The 23,033-nt window shown below is 39.2% G+C and overlaps 1 protein-coding gene across 5 annotated transcripts in view; it reads left to right on the top strand.

Annotated features, from left to right (window-relative positions):
• The window catches only part of AFF2 (AF4/FMR2 family member 2), a 626,935-nt gene that overhangs the window by 312,742 nt on the left and 291,160 nt on the right, over nt 1-23,033 (top strand). For all 5 annotated transcript variants that reach the window (XM_039912362.1, XM_039912363.1, XM_029067285.2 and 2 more), the window contains one exon: nt 4,359-5,250. In XM_039912362.1, coding sequence (XP_039768296.1) covers nt 5,047-5,250 — 204 coding nt within the window. In that variant the 5' untranslated portion in view covers nt 4,359-5,046. The remainder of the gene's footprint in view (nt 1-4,358; nt 5,251-23,033) is intronic.

The following is a 23,033-nucleotide window of genomic DNA, read 5'->3' as shown; positions in this document are numbered from 1 at the left end:
CAGGTTCACAATGCCATCAGAGCTCCCAAGACTCAGATGCCTTGTGGCTCCAGAAATATAATTGTATCCACGTTTTATGCAATTCCCCCATTTACTGGAGTTATAGTGTCATAAGTGGTTCCATAGAGTGATTAATTTTATAGCGACTAAGCAAATGAAATAATGACTAAGCACACCATAAACTTTACTCAGAGTAGCTAAGAAATATATATAAATATATATATATATAAAACTGCCTTCCAATTTTAAATACCTTAGCTTTCTTTTGGAAAACCATACTGTATAAGCTAGTTGGCAAATTATATTGCTGATTTTCAGAAAGCATTTAGAGTTAAACCTGGGACCTGGTGTGGTTTGCATTTCCCAAAATTAATGAGAAGCAAAGAACTGGAATGAAAAGAGTGCTGCTTGTCATGAGTCACAAACCAGACATGTAATTTATGCTTTGAAATACTTGGAATATGCATTTCCTTGATGACGGAAAAAGAGTCATTTCCTACTTAGAAAAAAAAAAGCACTGAGGTAAACTTTTAGAGACTGAACCATTTCCCAAAACAAGAAGTTAAGAAATTTCCACTTGAAGAAGACATATAAGTGATAAATAGCAAAATTTCATTTTACCATTTCTATAGTGTCAATAATCCATTCATCTTTAACAGGATTATGGGGAGCCCCTAAAGAGCAAAAATGCAAATTGTGTGTAATTTTTATAGGGTTTATCATGAAAAAATATTGTTTAGGTTATTCATGTGCTTTGGATTCCCTTGGGTTTTATTTTGAGTGAATCTCGTGTCTATATTTGGAGCATTTTATAGCAGTTTGAAGGTTAGTGGACTCCAGCGGTCAGTAGCAGAAATATTTATCTTAAAACTTTGACGGTAGTGCTCTGGCTTAATGTCTTTATTGGTGGTAGAAAGAAGCCCTTAAACTGGATTCTCATGAGCCCCAGTCCAACCTCTGCCTACTGCCTCGCTTTTCCCCAAGCCATTGGAAAGGATCCTTAGTAATGTGTGTCCTTAATTACAAAGACTACCACCACTAATATTGTGTGTTTGTAACCGGAAAACTGTCTCACAGTTTGAAGAAAAATGGAAATCATCTGAGTAGATCCAGCATGCTATTGTTGTCCTAGCCTTATTTCCATTGTGAAGACACAGAATCGGGAGATGTCAGAAATACTCCGAGTCCTCCATTCAGAAAGCAAAGTAGTTGGAAATATGTATATTTGGACTAAATCACCACTTCCTACCATGAAACATGCATAGCAAGAAAAAGTTCAGAGATAGTAAAGTAGATAGAGTGTGTTTCAGGTTTTCTTCACTCTTGAAGAGTAATCATTAAGTTAAACCTGAAAGTGTAACTACCTACTTGAAAAGTAAGTAGTTGCTTGGATCTGACCACAAATCTGGGCAATAGCTGAGAGAACATTTACGTTGCTAGCCGCCTTAAGTTTGACACTTGTGCTGTTTTAAAACATTGCAGTTTTAATATGAAGTTGAAAAGTGCAATGTACGTTTCCCCTACCCAATGTAGACCCTTTGAGATTATCAAATATAGCTTTGTGTTGACAAAGAATTAAACTATAAGGGAGAGTGGAACAGCCATACAAGTGTTCAAAGCTTACATTATAATTCCTGCTATGCCCTTAGCACAATGAAATCCCCTTGTTTCAAATTTGGGGGTGGAATAGAAAGCGTGGTTTGGCTGCTAGCCAAGTGGTTCATTGTGCAACTCAGTTGAAGGAGATTACCCATGTACAAAGAGTTTATTCTTGGCTGACTTAAAATATAATTTCAGACACTAAAAATGACCCAACCAGGGATTTTTAGAGAATAAAGTGATTCTTATACTTTGCAACTTTTCGATCTATGCTAGTACTCCTGAAAATTAAACTCTTTATAAGATAACATACATATTACAATTTGAGAGGGTAAACGAAACAAAAGACTTGAATTAGTAAACCATGGTAAGAAATTTGAATCACCTGCAGAATACAAATAAAAATCTATGTCCTAATGTATGTTTTAAAAACAGGATCCTAACCTTATATTCGGAAAGAATTTTCCATCGGTGGATTTTAATAGCCTCAATGCTGGGATGCCTGTTGAGACATTCTCCCATTCCTAAGCTACTTTCGGGAATAAGCAAGGCAACTTAGAAACTGCATTAAATCTAATAGGTCACTAGGGTACTATTTAATACACTGAAGCCTTTTACAAACCTGGGCATAGCTTTGGGCCTCAAAGACTGAGGCAAAATTTGAAATGGGATGCAAATACGAAAGCAGTTTGAAATGTTTAAGTATAAATAGATTGTTGAAAGTCACAGGGAGAATTGGCTTCTGTAATGAGGGGTATAAAGTGGCCATGGAGGCATGACTTGCCCAAGTGGTGAGAAATTGTTCTCCTCTGGTATTTAGGAGTGCGCTGCTATAAGAAATGTGGGTATCTCTTGTAAACCTCGATTGTTGGTCGAAAAGAAAGGTATCTTGAAGTGGGTTGAGAGTACGGCAAGGGCAGCCGTTTTACAGGAGAGCCGGAAAAACTCTTGCAGTTGCTAGTGTGTGAGTTTTCATCTTGAGAATGAGATTTTATTTTTTTTGAGGGAAAGTGCAATTAAATTCTTCAATTGAAATCTGACCCTTTCAAAAACAGTAGAAAAACTGGCAGAAAAATGGAACAGGGCTGTTAATTTGACATCTCCTTTGGCACCCCCAGACCTGATGCTCTGTGGAGGGCCCCATTCCCCTTTGGTGTCACTGACTGACATAGCATTCACTCAGACACCACAAGAAAGAATAAGTTGAAGAAAGAAGTATGGGGTGGCAGGGTCAGTCAGTCAGTGGTGTTTCTCTTACTCTGTGCAGAACACTGTACTAAGGATAGATCGGGATAGGTGGAAAAGGAATTAGGATGATATCGTATTTCTATCCTCACCAAGAGGGATGCTTTCTCTTGCAGTGAGAGGAAGAATAGAACCCATTATAAGATCAAACTCTATAAACTTGAACTCCAAGTGTTCTGCTACCTGCCTATTTGCTTGATCCAAAACTATAATTACAAAAGCTCTGTTTTTCCCCTTCAGTCGTTTTTGGTACATATGTGAGCTAAACTGTTTCAGAACAATAACATGAATTTTCCTAGTACCTACAATGGAAACCAAGGGAATCGAGCCCGGCTTAAGTTTTCAAGAGGTGAGGTATCGAAGAACACCCCAGCACGTTTCCCAGGGCCTGAAATAGGGTGAATGGAGTAAATGTTTGAGATGTGGAAGTTCTGATGCAGCTCCAGAACTCCTTAACTGGCTTCAAACACTTCTGATCACAGTGGTCCGAATTTAATATCGATCAACCAGCCCTTCTCTGTAGACCAAACCCTTGCTTGGGATTCTGCCCTCCAAATGCCAAGCCTCTGGAACAGATCCCAGGTCTCTTGCTCACTAGTTCCATATTTGAGCCCTGGCAACCAATTAATCCCCAGGTGCTGGGAAACGTGTGTTCATACACCTGCTCATTGACATAATTTGGTCTTTTTGAATGGTCTGCATTGATGAAATTGAACTTTGTCGTTATTTTTTCCTATAAGATACTTACGTAAGTAACTGAAGAAAACCCAGCTCGGAAATACTGTAAAAGACAAAATCACTAGTGATATTTGTATTCCAGTTTCAAAGAAAATAACTGTGAATCACTGTTGCCCCAAATTCTATCCTCCCAGATATTGCAGAGATCCTCGTGCTTGAAAAATGTTTATGGTTCTTTGATTAAAGGGGTTATTGGTTTTCCTTTAGTCATAAATTAGCTCCAATATTTCCCTGAATTTTTTTCAAAATTTTTCAAAATTTCAGTATTCTCTGGAGAACATTTGACATTGCCAGCCTCCTTTTCCAACTGGTTAAAAGTCTCATTTTGAAATCACAGGACTAATGTATTACAAACATGTTTAGGTAAAGCCTTTTGTTATAATTTGCATGCTTAGCAATTGAGTAATTGATCCTGTGTGTTTTATCAGGATTCCTCACTCTTCAGATGGAAAAATGAACGATTGAGCTTCTAACATCCCATAGCCAAAGTAATTTCAAAACATTTTCTTAAGCACATATAAGGAAAGCAGAAGCATCATACAAGTGTTAATTTGGCAGTTCATTCCAACAGACTCTTTTGAATAAGGGTATTGATTTTTTTTAATAGAGCATTTGAAAAATATGAAGTTATAATGTGGGAATGTCAGCTTCAAACAACCGTGTTTTCAAGTGTCTTTAGGATATCTGTTGGATCATTAACCCTAAGACACATAAACTTATTTTCTCCTCTCTCCTCTCTCCCCCCCCCACCTTTATTTCCAATTTTGTTATTTTAGACCAACAAAGGTGATGCACTTGCTAACCGAGTCCAGAACACACTGGGGAACTATGATGAAATGAAGGACTTATTAACTAACCACTCGAACCAGAGTCACCTTGTGGGGATCCCAAAGAATTCTGTGCCCCAGACTCCTGTCGATAAAAATGAATCCAACTTTTTCTCGGAGCAAAGGAACCGGATGATTCCGTCTCATCAGACAGCGCCCACTCATCAGCATCGATGCCTCCCCCTCCTTCATTGACGGTGAATTCGACTGTATTACATGGCCATCAGAGCAGCCGAAAATCCAGAACGGATTGGTCACGGGCTAGTCACAGCTCCAGCAGCGGCACAGCCTAGCCAGTCTAGTGGTCAGCAAAGCAGGACAAAGCACAGCTCTTCTCAATGATCAGTCTCAGGGAGATACGAAGACCTCTACAGCTGTCCAAACGAACAGCATAAAAGTGGAGGAGTTGAGGACTCGAATACTTCTGCATCATCTTCCCATTCAAGGAGACACAATCATTCCAAGTCAAGCCGGTGGAGAACATTCTTTTAAGGAAGCAGTCATTCAAAGTCACCGGTAGAATCTGAATTTGCGGCACATGGGTCTGGATCCCCACTCCCCTCAACATCGTTATTAAACTCCAAGCAATGGTCTTTCAACTCAGAATTTCCCACCAGGGCTTCACTCTAAAACCAGTATGGTCCAGCAGAAGCCAACTGCTTATGTAAGGCCTATGGATGGTCAGGACCAGGTGCCCAATGACTCACCAGAACTGAAACCTCCCATAGAAATTGAGAGTGGATATGGGAATCAGTCCTTTGGAGCGCTTCTGGAAGGAAAACCCAGTGCATCCAGTTCAAAGAGTAAATTACCAAAGCTCACCATTCCTCAAGCAAGTGAAGTAAGTCATTTTTTTGGTTTTTCATTTTGCAAGGCTTTTATCTCCTCTGATCAGGGATTCACTCGCGGGTGTGGTTCATCATGTTGGTCTTCACAGTTGGTTAATGCCTAAGTGGGGTTTCTTCAAGAGTGGTGACTTCAGAATAAGTGCCGGGAAAGACGGGGGATTGGGGTTGATTGCATTTTCTGAACTGAATCTAACACTTCCTTTTCCGAAGACATCTTTTTGTAATTTTCCTTTCAGTAAAAGGTGATGTTCAACTTTTCTAGATTGTAAACTGAAATTAACTAGTTAAAAGGTTTTCAGAGAACCAGCGTTTGGTTGCTTTCCGAACAATTGAACCGAAAAGTTGCGTAAGTGAATTCCGATATGTCTTGCACATTCACTGTGAACAATGGACAGTCTTATCCACGACTGTAATCCTTAGAAAGAAAAAAGGAGTCAATCAAAAGAGGAGTCAGTTTCAGAGGTGTGGGCATTAGGAGAACTGCCATCTTCTTTTCCTTTTGTTTTCCTTGACTGCTGGCATTACCTCCTAGAGCAGGGTCTCGATGGGACATTGATCAGAAAATAGCACAGTCCCACTTCGGCAACCTACAGAGGTAAATGAGTATGTTGAAAAAAAGTATTAATTTCATCTCTCTCTAGTGTTCTGTAAAACCAGGCTGACCTAGATTTAGAAATTTATTCATTCTTCCACTCAATAGGAAGTTCATTTCCAAAGAAATCCTTAGGTACTGGTGACACTAATTATGATGGTCATGGTCATCTATGGAGTATTGTGAGCACATAGAGCATGTGGCATAATTTACCAAAGATATAAATCTCTCTGCCTGAAAAATACACAATTGTCTGTGTGTGACTAACAGAAAAGACAGCCAAGGCTTGCTAAGGGCTTCATAAACAGAAACAGATCATATGGGAAGATTTGAATAGAGGGTATGTGGGAGAAGTGGGAGAATTTCCAAACAGAGGGAGTAGTAACAAGAAGTAGATAACAAGTCTAAAACAGGTGAACCAAAAGAGCAGTTTGACAAAGTAAAAAGAATAGGAGCAGATACTACATTCTGCCTAGCAGCTGTTGTGAGATCCCAGCTTCATTTTAAAATCCAACAGAATAGGGGCAGGAAACTAGTCTTTTTGGTTCTATTTCCATACACTGCCATGAAGCTTCCAGCAAGGACTCTTGGAGTTGTCATCTAGTTCCATGGTAGAACTTGATTGTGCCCCCTGATTTAGCTGGAGGTATACCATGATCGTTATACTCGATTGTGAGACTCGACGGCTCCTGTTAATAATATATGATTGACAGCGGGGTCTCAGTATTAGCCATCTTGCCATGTTCTCACCATCCTCTGCCCTAGGGTGGCACACTCTGCCAGCAATGGAGTTGGGCAGGGGACAAGGAAGGTTACAAATTTTGAGATGCGCTCTTTTAACCCCGGCAAAGAGAACCCACACATACTTTCCAAGGTGGCTTGTAGTCATAATTAGAGACGTTTGGCTATGCTAATGTTTATGGCAGATGCAGTTTCAGCACTACCTCAATGCTAAGGGGTAGCCTTAATCTAAGCACTGAGGCTTAGTGGAAGGAGCACGGGGTTGGGATTCATAGGTCGTGGGTTTTAATCCCAGCTCTGCGACTTAGCAGCTGTGTGACTGTGGGCAAGTCACTTAACTTCTCTGTGCCTCAGTTCCCTCATTTGTAAAAGGGGGATTAAGACTGTGAGCCCCATATGGGATGACCTGATTACTTTGTGTCTACCCCAGCTCTTAGAACAGTGCTTGGCACATAGTAAACACTTAACAAATACCGTCATTATTATTGTTTTTATTATTAAGATGGCCCCAAACAGGTTTTTTAATCAAATTGAGCAGCAGCATGGCCTAGTGGAAAGAGCAAGGGCCTAGGAGTCGGAGGACCTGAGTTCTAATCTTGGCACTGCCACTTGTCTGCTGTGCGACCATCGGGCAAATCATATGACTTCTCTATGCCTCAGTTACCTCATTTGTAAATTGAGAATTAAGCCCTATGTGGGAGAGAGACTGTGTCTGACCTGATTAACTTATCTGCCTCAGAACTTAGTTCATTCATTTATTCATTCAGTCGTATTTATTGAGCACTTACTTGGTGCAGAGCACTGTACTAAGCGCTTGGAAAGTACAGTTCAGCAATAAATGGAGACAATCCCTACCCAACAATGTGCTCACAGTCTTTCAGTGCCTGGAAGAGAGTAAGCAATTAAATACCATTTTTTTAAAAAGGAAAGAACTTCAGTTAGGTGTACCTTTCCTACTATAGAAACAATGGAGAGTCAAGTTGAAAGGAGACATACCTAGAGTAGAGACGGGAAGTGTAACCTGAAACGTGGGCAGAACTGTCAACAGGTTAGAGCGATATGGGGACTTAAACCTAATGGAATTTATGTGGCTAAATCTCTGACCAAGTCTCTAAAAATTCACCCCATTAAATCTTTATGCATTTTTCAATAGCACTTAGCATTAAAACCCAGTCCCAATTCCTGGCGCCAGGAGTTCAAGCCACTGGCTTTGTGTCACTGCTTAGCGCAACATCTAATGATGAAAGTTCTAGTTGCCTTAGTTATTATTTTGCAGAATTTCATTTTTTTTCTCAATAATCCTCCTTTAACCAGGTGTAATTAGAGTTCTAGCTGAAGGATCTGTATTCATAAAATGCATTTTCTGTTCAGAAACATTTGAAAGCAGGAAGAATCATGAGATATATGGATAAGCAAATGATACGTTTGTGTGGAACCAAGCTATTATGGTCCTATTGGGCTGTCGGGGAATATAGTGCTCTGTAGTCCTTAGAATATATTCTTGTTTATAACATTTTCATATTATGCATAAGGCATGGTACATTCTCAACCAACTTTACTGCAAAAGGTCAGCTTTTCAATTGGAGTACTTTGAAAAAATAATTTGTTTGACTATTTAAAAACTTGATGTTATTTATTAACATTCCAGGCAGCAACAAAGACTGATGTGTTTTGCAGTTGGGCTTGGAATAATTTTCTGGGAACTGCATCTGAAAACAGTAAAAGGCCTATTTATATCAAGTGGAAGCTGAGGGTTGCTTGCAGATGGTGTTTTATTAGAAAATGTATTTGTTAATAAATGTAGCTTTGTACAAGATTACTTTACAGATGTTTCTATTTATTTTTACCTTAGGAAAAAAATCTGCTTGTGTAGACAGCTTCACACTTTGGTGCGATTTGTCACCAGTATTGTTTGGCAAGTAAATAATTACATGCAAATGAAAGAATCAATGACGTTAGAAAAGCCAGCACATTTATTAACTTTTTTCATCTATTAAGATAACACTATGGTCAATAAACATTCTGAAGTGCAGTCATAATGTGGAGTGTCCTCTCCACAGCAAGCCATTAGTCAGTCTCACGCAAGTGTTTCCGTTGAAGCATTAGGTTGTCGTCTTCTCCTCTTCCTTTAAGACAAGGACCTTTTCCTGTATTTTAAATAAAACTGATTAGAATTAAATATATACTTTTACCTCTTTTAAATGACTTGACTTGTCAGCCCATTGAAAAATTACACTACACATTTGTGGCGATTGCTGCTTGTGGCGATTGTTTTATATCCATGTAGTGAATGGCGTGAATGTAGTTAATTTTATTTATTATGAGGTAAATAGTAAACTCTGAGTTACATTAGCAGGCTATGGAGAGTACTGTTACCCGGCTCCGTGTTAAGGATATCCACAACCAGTTATAGAGAGATGATACATGCAAGTAGGCCTAAATCAACTAAGTAAATAAATAATTAAATTTTAGTTTTGTGTAGATTGCACAACTATGTGTTTTTCCATTGAAGTGCATATTGAATCTTATTTGCCATCCACTGAGTGTAAAACTCTGTTCAGCCCAAAGCTTTAGATGACTGGTTTACTTCAAGCTTAATCAGAAATGACTTTGCCCCTCTGCGAAAGCCATCAATTTTGCCATCTGACTGCTGAGAGTCGTTCTGATGTAACATTTCTTCCATTACTGTGCAGGAGTTGGCAACTTTTCCTCCTCTCTAACAGTCTTCTTTCCCCTACTCTACATCAATTTGTGGACTTTCTCCCAGATGGCCCAGCCCTAGTAGTCCCTTTGGCAATTGCTCTTTTTATGTATCTGCTACTTGGTATTTGGTAAGTGCTTACTATGTGCCAGTCACAGTACAAAGCGCTGGGTAGATACACAGTAATTAGGTTGGGCACAGTCCATGTCCCACATGAAACTGACAGTCTCAAATCCCCATTTTACAGATACAGAAGTTAGGTGACTTTCCCAAGGCCACACAGCAGCTCCTTCCTTCCTCCAACCTATTTGCCTTCCTTGTGGATCTCAGGAAACTAGCTTGCCAAACTCCTAATAGGAACGGTGATGTTCTTTTAATGACTCCTCATTGTGGAACAAGGCCGTACCTGCCCAAAAATAATTCAACAGTTTAAATTCAAGCACTAGAAAATACAAGCATAAAACCCCTCATTTTGCCCTCTGGAAAATTACTCCACACTCTCTAACTCACTTTGCCTATGAGAAATAGCATGGTGTGGCAGGTAGAGCACGGGCCTGGGAATCAGAAGGTCATGGGTTCTAAACCCGGCTCCGCTGCTTGTTTGCTGTATGACCTTGAGACTGTGTGAGCCCCATGTGCCAAAGGGACTGTGTCCAACTCAATTTGCTTGTATCCATCCCAGCTCTTAAAAGAGGGCCTGGCACATAGTAAGGACTTAAATACCATAAATAAATAAAAAATCATGACTATGGGAGTCTATCATTTCCTATGTTGTGGGCATGTTCTTGTTCTATTAAATATTAAGATTTCCCAGTTTGGTACTGATAGCTTCAGGATTTTCTGCTTGGTAATCTCTATAAAGGACCTCTAGGCCATATTTTTGAACCATAACACCTCTGAATCATTTTCACCTTCCCTGCACATTTCTACAATGAAATCCCTTTTTTTCCTTTTGAAGAAAAGCTCACAGTAACTAAGAGGAATCACTTTGCCTCTTGCTTTTTACAAATGAACAATATCTAAAACCATAGGGCATCCTTATCTTTGGTTCAGCTGCTCACCCTCTAATTAATATGTAAGAGTGACTCTTATATGTAATTGCCATGAACATGCCCCCCTCTTTTTTGCTTCACCATTCTCATTTCTTCTGATCTTTCTTTCTTATCTATAGGTATTCATTTCCGAGCTTGCATGAAACCACTGGTAAACAGTGGGCATTCTGGAACAATATTGAAAGCTTTAGAATTGGGTATAGTATGCCGCCTCTGTAAGTGTTATGGAGATACACGGCTGTAACTTAGTTCTCAATGGGAGCTATGCTATTAAAAACCTAGGCAATTTCTTGAAAATTTAAGGGTTGGAGACCAGTCCAAAGATGATTCACTCTCTGCTGTGCTAAAATCCTGAATCTTCATATGCCCAGGTATACTTAAAGCCTTTGGGAGTCAACTGCTTGGAAATTATTCAAATTGATAAAGTCAGCATGAGACATTGGAAAATAAATATGCCCATTTCAGTACAGGCATTTTAGTACAGGTTTGAGTACACTTTATTGTAGTACTGTGCCTAAAGTGAGTTTTTTTCAGATGAGGGTATACATTAGAGCAGGTATCTGAGTATGAATGCAAAAAGTCTTTGGTACTACAACAGTTAAGGCTGTGTAAATATGGTGTAACTTGAACTTTATTTCAATGACAAATACAGTTTGATGAGACTGATTAGCCGGGCCACAGGATTGTATTAAAACTTTGAGTGTAATAGTTATATGCTTACCTTTGGTTTAGGATAATAGCTAGATGCTTTGGTTCACTGGGAAGTCAGAATAAAGGAGAAAAAGAAACCTCAGGAAATAGACCTATAATACTTTAGCGCTCACACATGACCAAAATGTAGGATGGCAATAATGAAGGATGGAAAACTTCTATTTTCACGTTACTTCAAGGAAAATATTTTTATGGACTTAGTATACCATAAAATGATAAGCTTTCGTTATATGTGTTTCAAATCATTCTGTTATCACTGGATGTATCGATTAGCCAAGTACTTTGTGAGCTAGCTGTAAAAAAACCACTCTCATTCTGCATTAAAGAGTAAGAAAAATTGACAGGTAGATAACCATATTAATTCAGCCCAAATAGTAAATGCAAGGGGCTTTTATATATGACTTATAAAACTGTTTATAGGTGTCCTAAGCCAGTTTAATATGTTTTTTTAATTGAATGGAAGGCAAAAAAAAATCTTTAGTTAACTAACTCTCTTTTTATGTGTTCTGAATTTTGCCAAATACTGTGTGGTATGAAGAGGGGAATTTTTGTTTGTTTGTTTTGGGTTTTCTTCCTAAAAAAAAAAAAGATCTCTCCATGAAAATGGAAAAAAACCCCACCAAAAACCTTAGGGGATGCGAGAATAGTGGGTTGAATTAAGCACCAAACTGACATTCCCTTGCTGGTTCATATTTCAAAAGTTTGAGGCCAAACCATACCAAAAGAACCGTTTTTCTTGTGGTATTACAGGTTTCAATCATATGTTTTTCATTTATAGGGACTGTGAGAAGTAGTGTTCTTGCGATATTTCTAAATGAGCAACATATGACAAAACTTGTCAGAAGACCTCTTATTGTGGCCTTCAGTTGGTCCATAAAATTCCTGAGCTTCTATCTCCTTTTTGGGTCCTTACTAGCAGACGTGTCTCTTGGAGACAGCAAGGTGCGGAACTGGCTTTCTTTGGATTAAGCAGCAAGGAATCTCATTAAGAAGCAGCGTGGCATAGTGGGTAGAGAAAGGGCCAGGAAGTCAGAGGTCATGAGTTCTAAATCCCGGGTCTGCCACTTGTCTGCTGTGTGACCTTGGGCAAGTCACTTTACTTCTCTGTGTCTGTTACCTCATCAGTAAAATGGGGATTGAGACTGAGCCCTATGTGGGGACAAGAGACTGTGTCCAAACTGATTTGCTTATATCCACCAGATTGCTTAGTACAGTGCCTGGCACATAATGCTTAACGAGTACCATAATTATAATAATAAAATGGACACCAAAAAAGGGGAAGTGGTTCATAGGAATCCTGAATAAAAAGGAGGCAGAAAGGGTAAGATATGTTTGCCAAATAAATTAAATCAATTATGCCTGTGGGTTCTGATCATCTCTCTTGGAGTTAATTTAGTTTCCCCAGATTCCAGCAAACTTTACAGGAAGTGAGAGCCATTAAATTAGCCACCTTCTCGCTATCCCACTCTTTCATTGTGATGTGCTCAACAGAATATGGAAAGTCCCCCTCTCTGACCTTTCAAAACTTGCTTCTTCTTGACTTCCTGCTGGAAATTTTTAGGAACCCAAACTTCTGACATTCTTCACTTTGATCATTACTTTAGAAAGGACCACTGCAGGCAATAAATTCTGTTTTAAATATATTGTGCAAAATGTCTTTAATTAAAAATGGACATAAAAGTGTAAGTGTGCAGACTTCAAAGGCAAAGAAGAAAAATGTTGATTGCTGAGAGAATTGTTTATTGAGAAAGTCAGCTGTAATGCACCATTTCATCCAGTCGTTATTTATTGAGTGCTTACTATGCACAGGGCACTTTACTAAGCGCTTGGGAGAGTACAGTTCAACAAAATTAGTGGACATGTTCCCTGCTCATTATAAATGAGCTTAGAGTCTGGAAGATGGAGAGAGATCTGGGAACATATACAGTTGTGTAGCACAGGCTACAGCAGACCTATTTTGCTCTGTGACCAAGCGAAGTGTGAAGCCTCACTGTGCTCATTGGGGTCCTCTGTCTATCATAATAATGTGAACCTCCCCATTTAACAAACAGGAAGACCTTTATTAGCTCCTTTATTCATGATTACTCAAATTCCCACTCTGTACTTTGGGTGTCCCTGCCCCAGACCTATTTCAAACCTGCTCCTGGTCCTCTCCCTCCTACTCTCCCTGACCCTTACCTCTGATTCCTCCACAGGTAAACTCTCTACCCAAGGGCCAATTTTGCTGCTCTTTCATCTGTCTTGATAGGCCTTAACTCTCATTTTCCAGCCCTCCTGCCATCTAGCCCTTCTCCCCATGTGAAAATAAAGGGCAAACAGGACAACGCCAATGGGCAAAAATAGGTCCATGAATGGTTGCTGGAACTAACTTCATGAGTCACAGTTGTATCTAACATGCTCTTAGATAGGTAAGTAGGTGAAGTCCTTTAATTCACTGAAGTGTAGAAGAATTGGCATCTATTTAAAATGTTAGAGGAAATGTTCTAATGGACTATATGCATATGGAGAAATTAATATTAACAATCTGGTGTGTTGGTGCTGATTTGGAAATGTTTCACATATCTTTTTGTAAGGAAGAAACTCCCTCTTTTTGCATCCCTTAACTCTGACAAGGAGTGGTGTTATGAAATTGAGAAAATCTCTTATAGTCTCTGCCATAAGTCATCCTGTAAAATGAACACTGTAGTATTTAGAGTTTGAGGTGGAATTTGATTAATGTTTGTAAGGGGACCCTTTATTTAAAAGCCATCTTCAAAGACAAACTGTAATTTAGTTTATTTAAAGTTTGAATGAGAGGTCTTCCGTGTACAAATGGCCTCCATTGGCTTGATATTTAAAAATAAATCTTGCTCGGGGAATCATTTATGGGGCTTTAAAAAAGAGAGGATGACAGCAAATTGAGTAGTTTTTCAGAAAATCCCAAAGAAAAGTTACTATAGTTAAATACACTGTCTTAAGTTACATAGATAATTAGTAATCATTTTGAAACCAAACTGGATGAGTACAGCTCTCAATAAATCCTAAGGTGTGTGTACGTTCTTTTTAGGCAGCTAGACGAACAGATAAGCAGCTATCGTTGCCCCCTAGTTTCACCAACCTGGCCAAGTTTCACTTGCACACACACACAGTTCACCTGTTTCTTCTGGAGCATCCTTTTCCCATTGCCTCTAGTCCTGTTTTTCAGAATAGGTTGGGATACTAAGAACAGGGAAGAAAGTGTACTTCATGTTGCAAAATAAAAGGGGAAGAGATACTGTTGCAGGAGTCCCCTTTTTTGGTCTTGCCGGAGGATGAGAGGCCCTGATTTCTATTCCCCTGCCCCATTTCAGCCTCGACCTTTGAGCGAGTCCTAGGGGAAGTGCAGGAGAGACGAGGAGGAGGAAATGCTTTGACATGTCAGTCAAGTTCTGTGGCTAGTTTGCTATGTGGGGTGCACTGACTCACTGTCTGTACTCATTCACTCAGTAGTATTGATTGAGCACTTAGATAGCACTATGCTCTGTCTTGGGAAAGTATGATTAAAATCATAGACATGATCCCTGCCCTTAAGGAGTGTACAGTCTAGCAGAGGAGCTTGATACCAAAATGAATTACAGGAAGGGATAATATGGAAAAGGGGATATTTACATGCATTAGTGCTTTTGAAATAAGATATTTGAGATGTTTACATAAGTGTTATCATGGTTGAGGGTATTTAAGTACTTTGGTGGCTAAGACGGGCTGAAGTGGGACCTGGGAGCTAAAATGGGGAGGTTAGAAATTCATTGGGAAAAGTCTTCTGGAGGAGATATGATTTCAAAATGGCATTGAAAATAGAGCTCCATTCTAGCAAATTCAAAGGGGCAGGGAGATGAGAATGAGACACAGTGAGGGGCGCAAAATCCGAGCTGGAGTGTAGTGGAAAAAGATAGTGTATAAATAGGAAGAAGAGAGCTGATTGAACATCTTAAAGTCACTGGCTAGGAGTTTCTGCTTATTGTAAAAAGGAAAGGGTATTCATGTGAGGGTTTTGGGGAACTGTGTGCACAATAACATACTAGAAAAATGACCCAAATAAGAGAGTGAAGTACAGATTAGAGAGGGGAAAGATTGGAGACAGTGAAGAGGCTGATGCAGTAGACAAGCGGGGATATGACACACACCTGGACTAGTATGATGATGGAGAAGAAGGGGTGGATCCTGGAAAGGTTAAGGAAATCCATCAGGATTCAGAATTGACCAAACACTGAATTTTAAGTAGAGGGAGGAACACAGGAGGTGGGACCTCAGGGTTGTAGATGCTAATGGATTTTTCAATTCTAATGGGAAAGTTATGGGGAGGAGAGGATTTTGGAAAGAAGATGAGTTCAGTTTTGGACATATTGAGTTCGAGGCACTGATAGTACATCCAAGTAGAGTTGTCCTGGAGATGGAGGAAATGCAGGATTGCGGAGGGGATTGCAGAGGAGGAGAGGGTGAGTATTAGAAAGTTAGATTTGGGAGTCATTCAAATGAGGTGGTAATTGAAGCCAGGGGAATGGCAGAGCTCTCTAAGGGCCCCCACTGTTAGGAGACGGGGGTAGAGTTAGGGCTGTGATAGAGGCCGAGACGGATTATCAGAAAAGTAAGAGATCCAAGATAGCACTTTGTCATTAAAACCATGGCTAGCTAATGTTTCCAGAAAAAGAAAGTAGTCTCTATTGTCAGTCAGGTAAGAGGATGAGCAAAATTAGCATAGCATAGAATCCATTTTATTTGCCATGTCATTAGTGACATTGGAGAGGGTGATCTAAGAGGAGTCAAGAGGGTGAGACTGTTTTGAAGAGCAGTCAAGAAGGAAGTTAGAGGAGAGGAAGTTGAGTTAACATGTGTATTCTAAAGTATTTGAGAAGTTTGGATGGAAATGGAGAAGGGAGTCAGAGTGATAACTACATGGTGCATTGGGATACCAAAATGGATTTTTAAGGATAAGGAAGGCATGGGAGATTTGAAGGCAGAGGAGAAGGAGTCATCAGAGAGTGAGCAGTTGAAGATAGTTGACTGATTAGGGTATACCAAAATGATCTTTTTCCTAGCAGTTTTTAGAAGAAAATTCTGCTTTGCCCTGATTCCACAAAAGGCAGAGTTAATGAGCAATCACTGTGTTTGAACCTTGAATGTGTCCCAGAAAGATGCACAATCTGCAAACCCTGCCTCTGAACCTCTCCCCAGACCTTGCCTAGTAGAAAGCATCTTGGGCGGGTGAGAATTTTTTTTTTTCCCAATTTGTCCTCCCTCCTCCATGCTAGCTCGAAAGGCCTCAGGCAGTCAATAAATGTAAGTCTCCTAGGAAGGTAAATGCCTCGCTTAAGTAAATATGAACGGAGGAAGGATTTTTTTTACACTGCTGCTTGCCCCAGGTCCCACCCCCATGAGGCTGAACATTACATCCTGGTTTAGCCAGACCAGCTCTGGGATTTGTTGACTGTCCCAGGCAATTCTAGAAAAATAAAATTATGATCCAGGTTTAGGACTTTAAAGACAAGCCCAGTCTATTTTGTACTTGATTTCCAGAGATTCTTTTTTTTCTTTATTTTTATTTGCTAAGCACTTACTATGTGCCAGACACTGTTCTAAGTGCTGGGGTAGGTCCCAGTAATCAGGTTCGGTGCAGTGCATGTCCCACATGGGGCTCATGGTCTTAATCCCCATTTTACAGATGAGGCAACTGAGGCCCAGATATTTAAGTGACTTGCCCAAGGTCACACAGCAGACAAGTGACAGAGCTGGGATTAGAATCCAAGTCCTTCTGACGCTCAGGCTCTTGCTCCATTCATGAGGCCATCTTGCTTCTCATCAGTGATTCTTGTTTCTCATAAATTCTTGGACTTCTACTCACAAGATGAAGCCCCCTTGATATGTCATCCTGGAATGGACTATAACTGCACTTATCTCCTTCCCCATACTTCACCTGAGCCTTCCATACTTGCTAAAGCAGAAGGGTGTTCCAGCTGTTCTCCTTCTCCTCTGGTTTCTGGAGCCAACATTATTCCTCCCTGATTTCACAGCCAAACTTGTATTATGGTCATATGAAAAATATATGTATTCATCTATTATATGTGATTCTCTTTAGATTTTTAAATATGTGTGTGTTCACCCCCTTGTTTAATCGTTTGCAATCCCATTTGCACAATTTTATACTTATTTCTGTGGAATTGATAACTTTTGGGGAATAAATGCCAAGAATTATCAATACTTGGAGAGCAACCTAATATAATATTAACATTGCTTCATAACAGAATCCAGAAGACCCTTGGTGATCACTTTTTTACTTGAGAGAAACAAATCACTCTTAATTTTAGGCTTGCTGCTCCTCATTCAAGTATGGAAAAGTACTTAATCTGCAGGTGAAAACCTCATCTGGGAATACTTTAGCCAAAAAAGAAATAATGAAAGAAAGTTGAACATATAACTTGGCTTTTCTCCATGAACTGCAGATACAGGTTAAAGTTCTCTAGTTGGCAGACAATTGCATGTTTATTAGCCATGTTGTAATATATTAGCCATGCTGGAAACTGAAATCTAATTTCTGTGTTTTGGCTTGTGAAGACAAAGAAATTCCTCCCACATAAACATGTTCATTTCACCTTCTGGTATGCATAGAAAGGAAACTGTAACTACAGTCTGTTATTTAATCTTCCTGAAATTAGCATTTGGAGTTTAGGAAGATTGAAAGATTTAATGCCAGTGTCTTTCTCAAAAGAAAAAAAATGGCATACTACATATGCTTCAGCATTGGATAGACTGTTAAATGGAATTAATCAAAATCCATGTTAAAATATTTCCATATGTTAATTAGCAACAGTTTGGAACATTAAAATACATATTGGTTGGGGAATAAATTAGTGAAGCAATATCAGATTTAGTTTGTGGGCTTTAATTGCAACATAATATATTATGTGTTTTAGATAGGTAGACATAAATATGTTTCCACAAAACCATATAACAATATGCACATAAAAACTGGGTGATAAAAACAGGCTAAAACAGTACTTGGTTACTGCTGAGAAAAGATTACGGTTTAATTTTTTTAAATTAAAAACAGCAATTTGATACTATAGGCCAAGAGACGCTGAATTCACAAAGCCTTTGCTAATGGAAGTTTTAAAATTACTGCTTCATAAATCAAGATGATACAGTATCTAGCAGCTAGAAGTAATAGCACTATGCTTTCTGTTTTGAATAAGCCATTATGCATTTTTGTCTTTGCATTTCTACTTAATCTGTAGAGCATTATTTATTCCAATAATTAGTGTTAACTTTCTTGGCAGTGGGGGATATCATAATTACCTTTAAAATTTAAATGGGATAAAATTGTCTTGAGAAGAGGGTTTAGGAAAACACTAATATTTATTTTGAATTGCCTCTTTAATTATTCATTTGAGTAGTTATTTGCAAAAGAATTGTGAAAAAAATGAAAACAAGGGACTAAATTAGTTTCTAGACTTAATAGAGTAAGTTCTTCAGTTGGGAGGGTAAACATTCAGAGCACCTAAAATGTCAGGGATACTAACTGTATCAAAACCCACTAATGTTGCCAAGCCAAATACATTGCTTAGAACAGAACGTGCTGTTTTTTTCACACATTTTTCTCCCCAATTCGATTTCAGGTTATGACCCCAAGGTGTGTAAGGTCCTAAAAGTTTCGTTTCACTGAACTCTGCAGGCTTTGACACCTCAATCCACGGGACAGGAAGACCATTACTTTTTGTGTTTGTAAATTCCCATTACCTTATCCTGTATATTTTTACTTCAAGTATAAATGTGGAGCTGATTATTTCCTTAAGTATGTAAATTAATGAAAACAGTAGTATAAGCCCAGTAAACATTGTAATTCTTTATATCCATGCTTCATCAATGCTGGTATTTCCTCTATGGAAGTCATTATTTATGGAGGATAAGCCCAGAAAGCCACCTTGCCTGTCCTCACACTATGCTTTGAAGTATGTCAAATCCAACTAGGGTCCTATTTGGAATCATGGAGCTTCTCCAGAGCTCCCCTACAACTTGATCTCCTAAGCCACATCACGTGGTGCCGGGAGATTTCCTGAGGTATCTGGCAGTTGCCTCAACATCAGCCTGGGGATCAGCTCAGCTTCCATCTTATTGAATCGTTGCTTGGGGCAACATGAATACAACTCTAGCTCCCCCCGAGGCAGTTATCTACCCTATCATCTTGCTTCCTGTGAAGATTTACAAGGGAATTCATGTTTGGCACAAGGGAAGTCCCTAAGTCCAGCATTTCCCCCCCCTAAAGACATCTCTTTTCTACTGAAGCCATCTTTGTAAACACATTAACTCACCTGCGGCTCTACACCTGCCCCAGGGGATTCATCCTTTACTAATGTTTCCATAATAACATGAAACAGTTAAGGCCTTTAGCATCATGTTCAGGCTAAATAACACATACAAGCTCAACCCCTTATTCAAATCAGACTAGTTGTGTACAGCTGTAGTTAAAAAATTTCCTATCGAAGGGTAGATTTCCCTTAAATGTCCCCAGTGTTGCTCAGGAAGACATAGCATTGATAGGCTGTCGATGATCAGTCCTATGAATATTGTAGATTGATCAGCATGTTCTAATGACATTCTGGGACTCTTGAGAATGAAAAGTGACATGTAAATTTGAAAAGACATACATAGTAGTAGAGTGTACAGCCTAATTCTGTAGACTTTAAGCTCGTTGTGGTGAAGGAACGAGCCTGTTAATTCTGTTGTATTGTTTTCTCCCAAGCACTTAGTACAGTGCTCTTCATATAGTGAGCACTTAATAAGCACTACTGATTTATTAATTTATAATTTTGCTTTGGCTTGATTTGCTGATTGGCATCATGAAACTTTAATAAGAAATTTTAAAAAGACTAAACAAAATATAACTTATAAAATCTCTGAAGTCCTTCACATGTTTGCCTTCCACTCCAAGCTGTGTTCCCCAAAGAGCAAGAGTACCTGGCTTCTCTCAGTTACTTTACCGTAATAGTTCTCTAAATCTGTAATGTGATTTTTTAGAAAGTGATGATTAGTAAGAAAGTGAAAGGAGGGTGGGGATGCATAGATGGATTGTTCACACCAAAGACTGCTCAGCCAGTTCCAGTTTATTTGAACAAAGTTGGATTTTGTATTCAGTGATCTTATTGATTGAAATGCTTAGAAGGCATAATCTTAATTTTAGAGAAACAGTAGTGTAAATATTCATCATCAGCATAAAAAGCTATCTCATTCACCATTTAGATTATTTGTTACTTTGCACCAAAATAGTGAAAGCAATTAAATGAAAAGGGTTCTTAACTTATATTAAGTACTGAGTAAATCAGGTTCTGTCAGTTGTAATGAAACGTAACTCTGGTCATTTTAAGTGAAATGCAAAGAGGCACATTTTCTGCACCCTGTAAGAGTCTGAAATCTGAATAAGGAAAAGTCATAACAGGATTATTATCTTGGTTTTGCAGATGGAGAAAGTTGAGTGCAGGGAGGTTGCGAATCACACAGCAGCACTGCCTGCCTCTCAGAAGGGAACTTCAGGCTCCCATTAATTCATCATAAATTGGAATAGAAGAAGGTGCAGAAAATAGAAAGTTTCTCTTTAAATATAAAATATTATATTTTTATGCTATAACAGTTGATAATTTAAGTTATATTCTTATATTAGCTACTCTTTGCTTTAAAACAAAAATTATGTTTCAAAAACTTTCCTTGGAAATATGTTATTAACCACTTCACCTTTAGGCCACGTTGTGCTTTTCATGTAGAAGAAGAGGTCCACTCCAACTCTCAGTGAGGGACATTGGCAACAAAAGCAGATCCGATCAGTTAAAATGCCCTATATTGTTCATAAGAGATATTTATGTGATGAATAAATGTCTGATTTGATTTTGAAGAGTAGCCTTTTATGAACAAATTGTCCAACATATAATGCTCACAACTCATTCATTTGTAAACTTACTATCCAGCCAAGTTAATTGGCCACTTAGCCATGGTCAGTTGATGCTGGATTATATATATCTGTGTCAGGTTCTGTTAGTTACGGTGTTGGTTTATTTTTGTTTGTGCAGCAAGTTCATCAGTAGTAATAACGATGTAACAGTGAGAGTCGTATTTTAGTGCCATCTCCAAATACGGCAGAATTACAAATGCTCCTTATATATCACTTCATTCATTCAGTCAGTCATATTTATTGAGAGCTTACTGTATGCAGAGCACTGTACTAAGCATTTGGGAGAATACTGACACATTCCCTGCCCACAGTAAGCACCCATTGCTGCCCGGTTAATCTAAGTATCTCTCTCACCATCTCCTCTTCCAATCACGGAATTCCTCAAGCCTGGAATTCCCTCTCTCCCCACAGTCTGACTACATCACTTCCCACACTGAATGCCCTTCTAAAATCCCACTTCTTCCATAAAATCTTTGTTGATTAAATCCCAAGCACCCCAGATCATACAAACCCTCCAGGTTTCTTTCATTACTTCTCCCCACACTTGTGCACTTAGGTTTACCCCTTATCTGCCCTTTTGTAACTGTTATTCAGTTGTGCAGTCACTTGCTTACTTTGATTAATTACACATTTTATAAGGTTTTTTTAATGTCTGTCTCCTCAGTGAGCTTGTAAGATCCTTTGAGACAGGGAATGTGTCACTTCTCTGTTTGGATTCCCAAAGCAGATAGTATAATGCACTGCATCTACTTGATGTTCCATAAATACTACTAGTTCGACTGCTACTATTGCGGCTGTAAGAAATTCTTCTTATGAAGGGGCATAAGCATGACTGCAGCATAAGATGGGCCCACTGTATTATTCTTATTGGTAACTAGGGCAGGAAGATCCATGCCAAACTTGTGCACCTTTAATTCTGAGAGTGAGAGTGAGTGGTAGGGGAGAGAGGGAAAAGGGAGTTAAAGACCCCCCAATTTGGGGGAACAATTGAACTCTATTTTCCAGAATGTATTATGGTCTTAAAGGAGGAGGTACTGAGCATGCTTTGGCCCAAATGCTAACAACCATGCATTTAAATGCAGCCAAAGAACTTGGAAATCAGTACAAGGAAGGTTGACCATTTTAACCAGAGCAGGGAATTCTGGAATATTTAAATATTTTTTTCTAAAATTTCCCAGGGCAGTCGACCATATAATAATAATAATGTTGGTATTTGTTAAGCGCTTACTATGTGCAGAGCACTGTTCTAAGCGCTGGGGTAGACACAGGGGAATCAGGTTGTCCCACGTGTGGCTCACAGTCTTAATCCCCATTTTACAGATGAGGTCACTGAGGCACAGAGAAGTAAAGTGACTTGCCCACAGTCACACAGCTGACAAGTGGCAGAGCCGGGATTCGAACCCATGACCTCTGACTCTAAAACCCATGCTCTTTTCACTGAGCCACGCTACTCCATATGTGGAGTAGCATTCTTACAGTGTGGAATATGGACTGATGAAGGGACAGGATGACTACAGAAAGACCAACAAGGAGGCTGGTGTGTTGTAAAGTAGGTTGCAAAATGGACTTCTTCACTCAGGGCTACCTCTTGTCCAGTGGGCTCTGCTCCAGGAGACTGAAGTAGAGAGTAGTGAGGTTTATCAGCTGGAGCCCATGGTTGAATCTCTCTGGTTCTTGTCCCCTCCTGCTTCTTGCCTGTATCAACCTACCAAACTTGGAATCAACCCCAGTGACAGCAAGGACGTGAAATCAGCCTTGCCAGACCAGAAGTGGTATTGGAACTCACTACTAGAGGCAATGTCTTGCCTTGAGTTCTAGGTTACCAACTAGAAAAAAACTGGCTCAGGACCCGAAAGGAAGTTGAATTACTTTTCCAGAAATAATAGTGTGTTCGTTTATATTAATGTTCAGAGAGAATTATCAATAATTGTTTGTCCCCTTTGCTTTATGCTGCAACACACCACACCCCCTCACTGTGACAAATTTGGTGGGAAAAAGAAAAACATACAGTGAACTTAAGAAATACC

This window comes from Ornithorhynchus anatinus, chromosome 6, assembly GCF_004115215.2.
Source record: "Ornithorhynchus anatinus isolate Pmale09 chromosome 6, mOrnAna1.pri.v4, whole genome shotgun sequence".
NCBI lineage: Eukaryota > Metazoa > Chordata > Mammalia > Monotremata > Ornithorhynchidae > Ornithorhynchus > Ornithorhynchus anatinus.
Note: the sequence above shows the minus strand (reverse complement) of the source record. Positions and strands in the feature narration are given on the sequence as shown.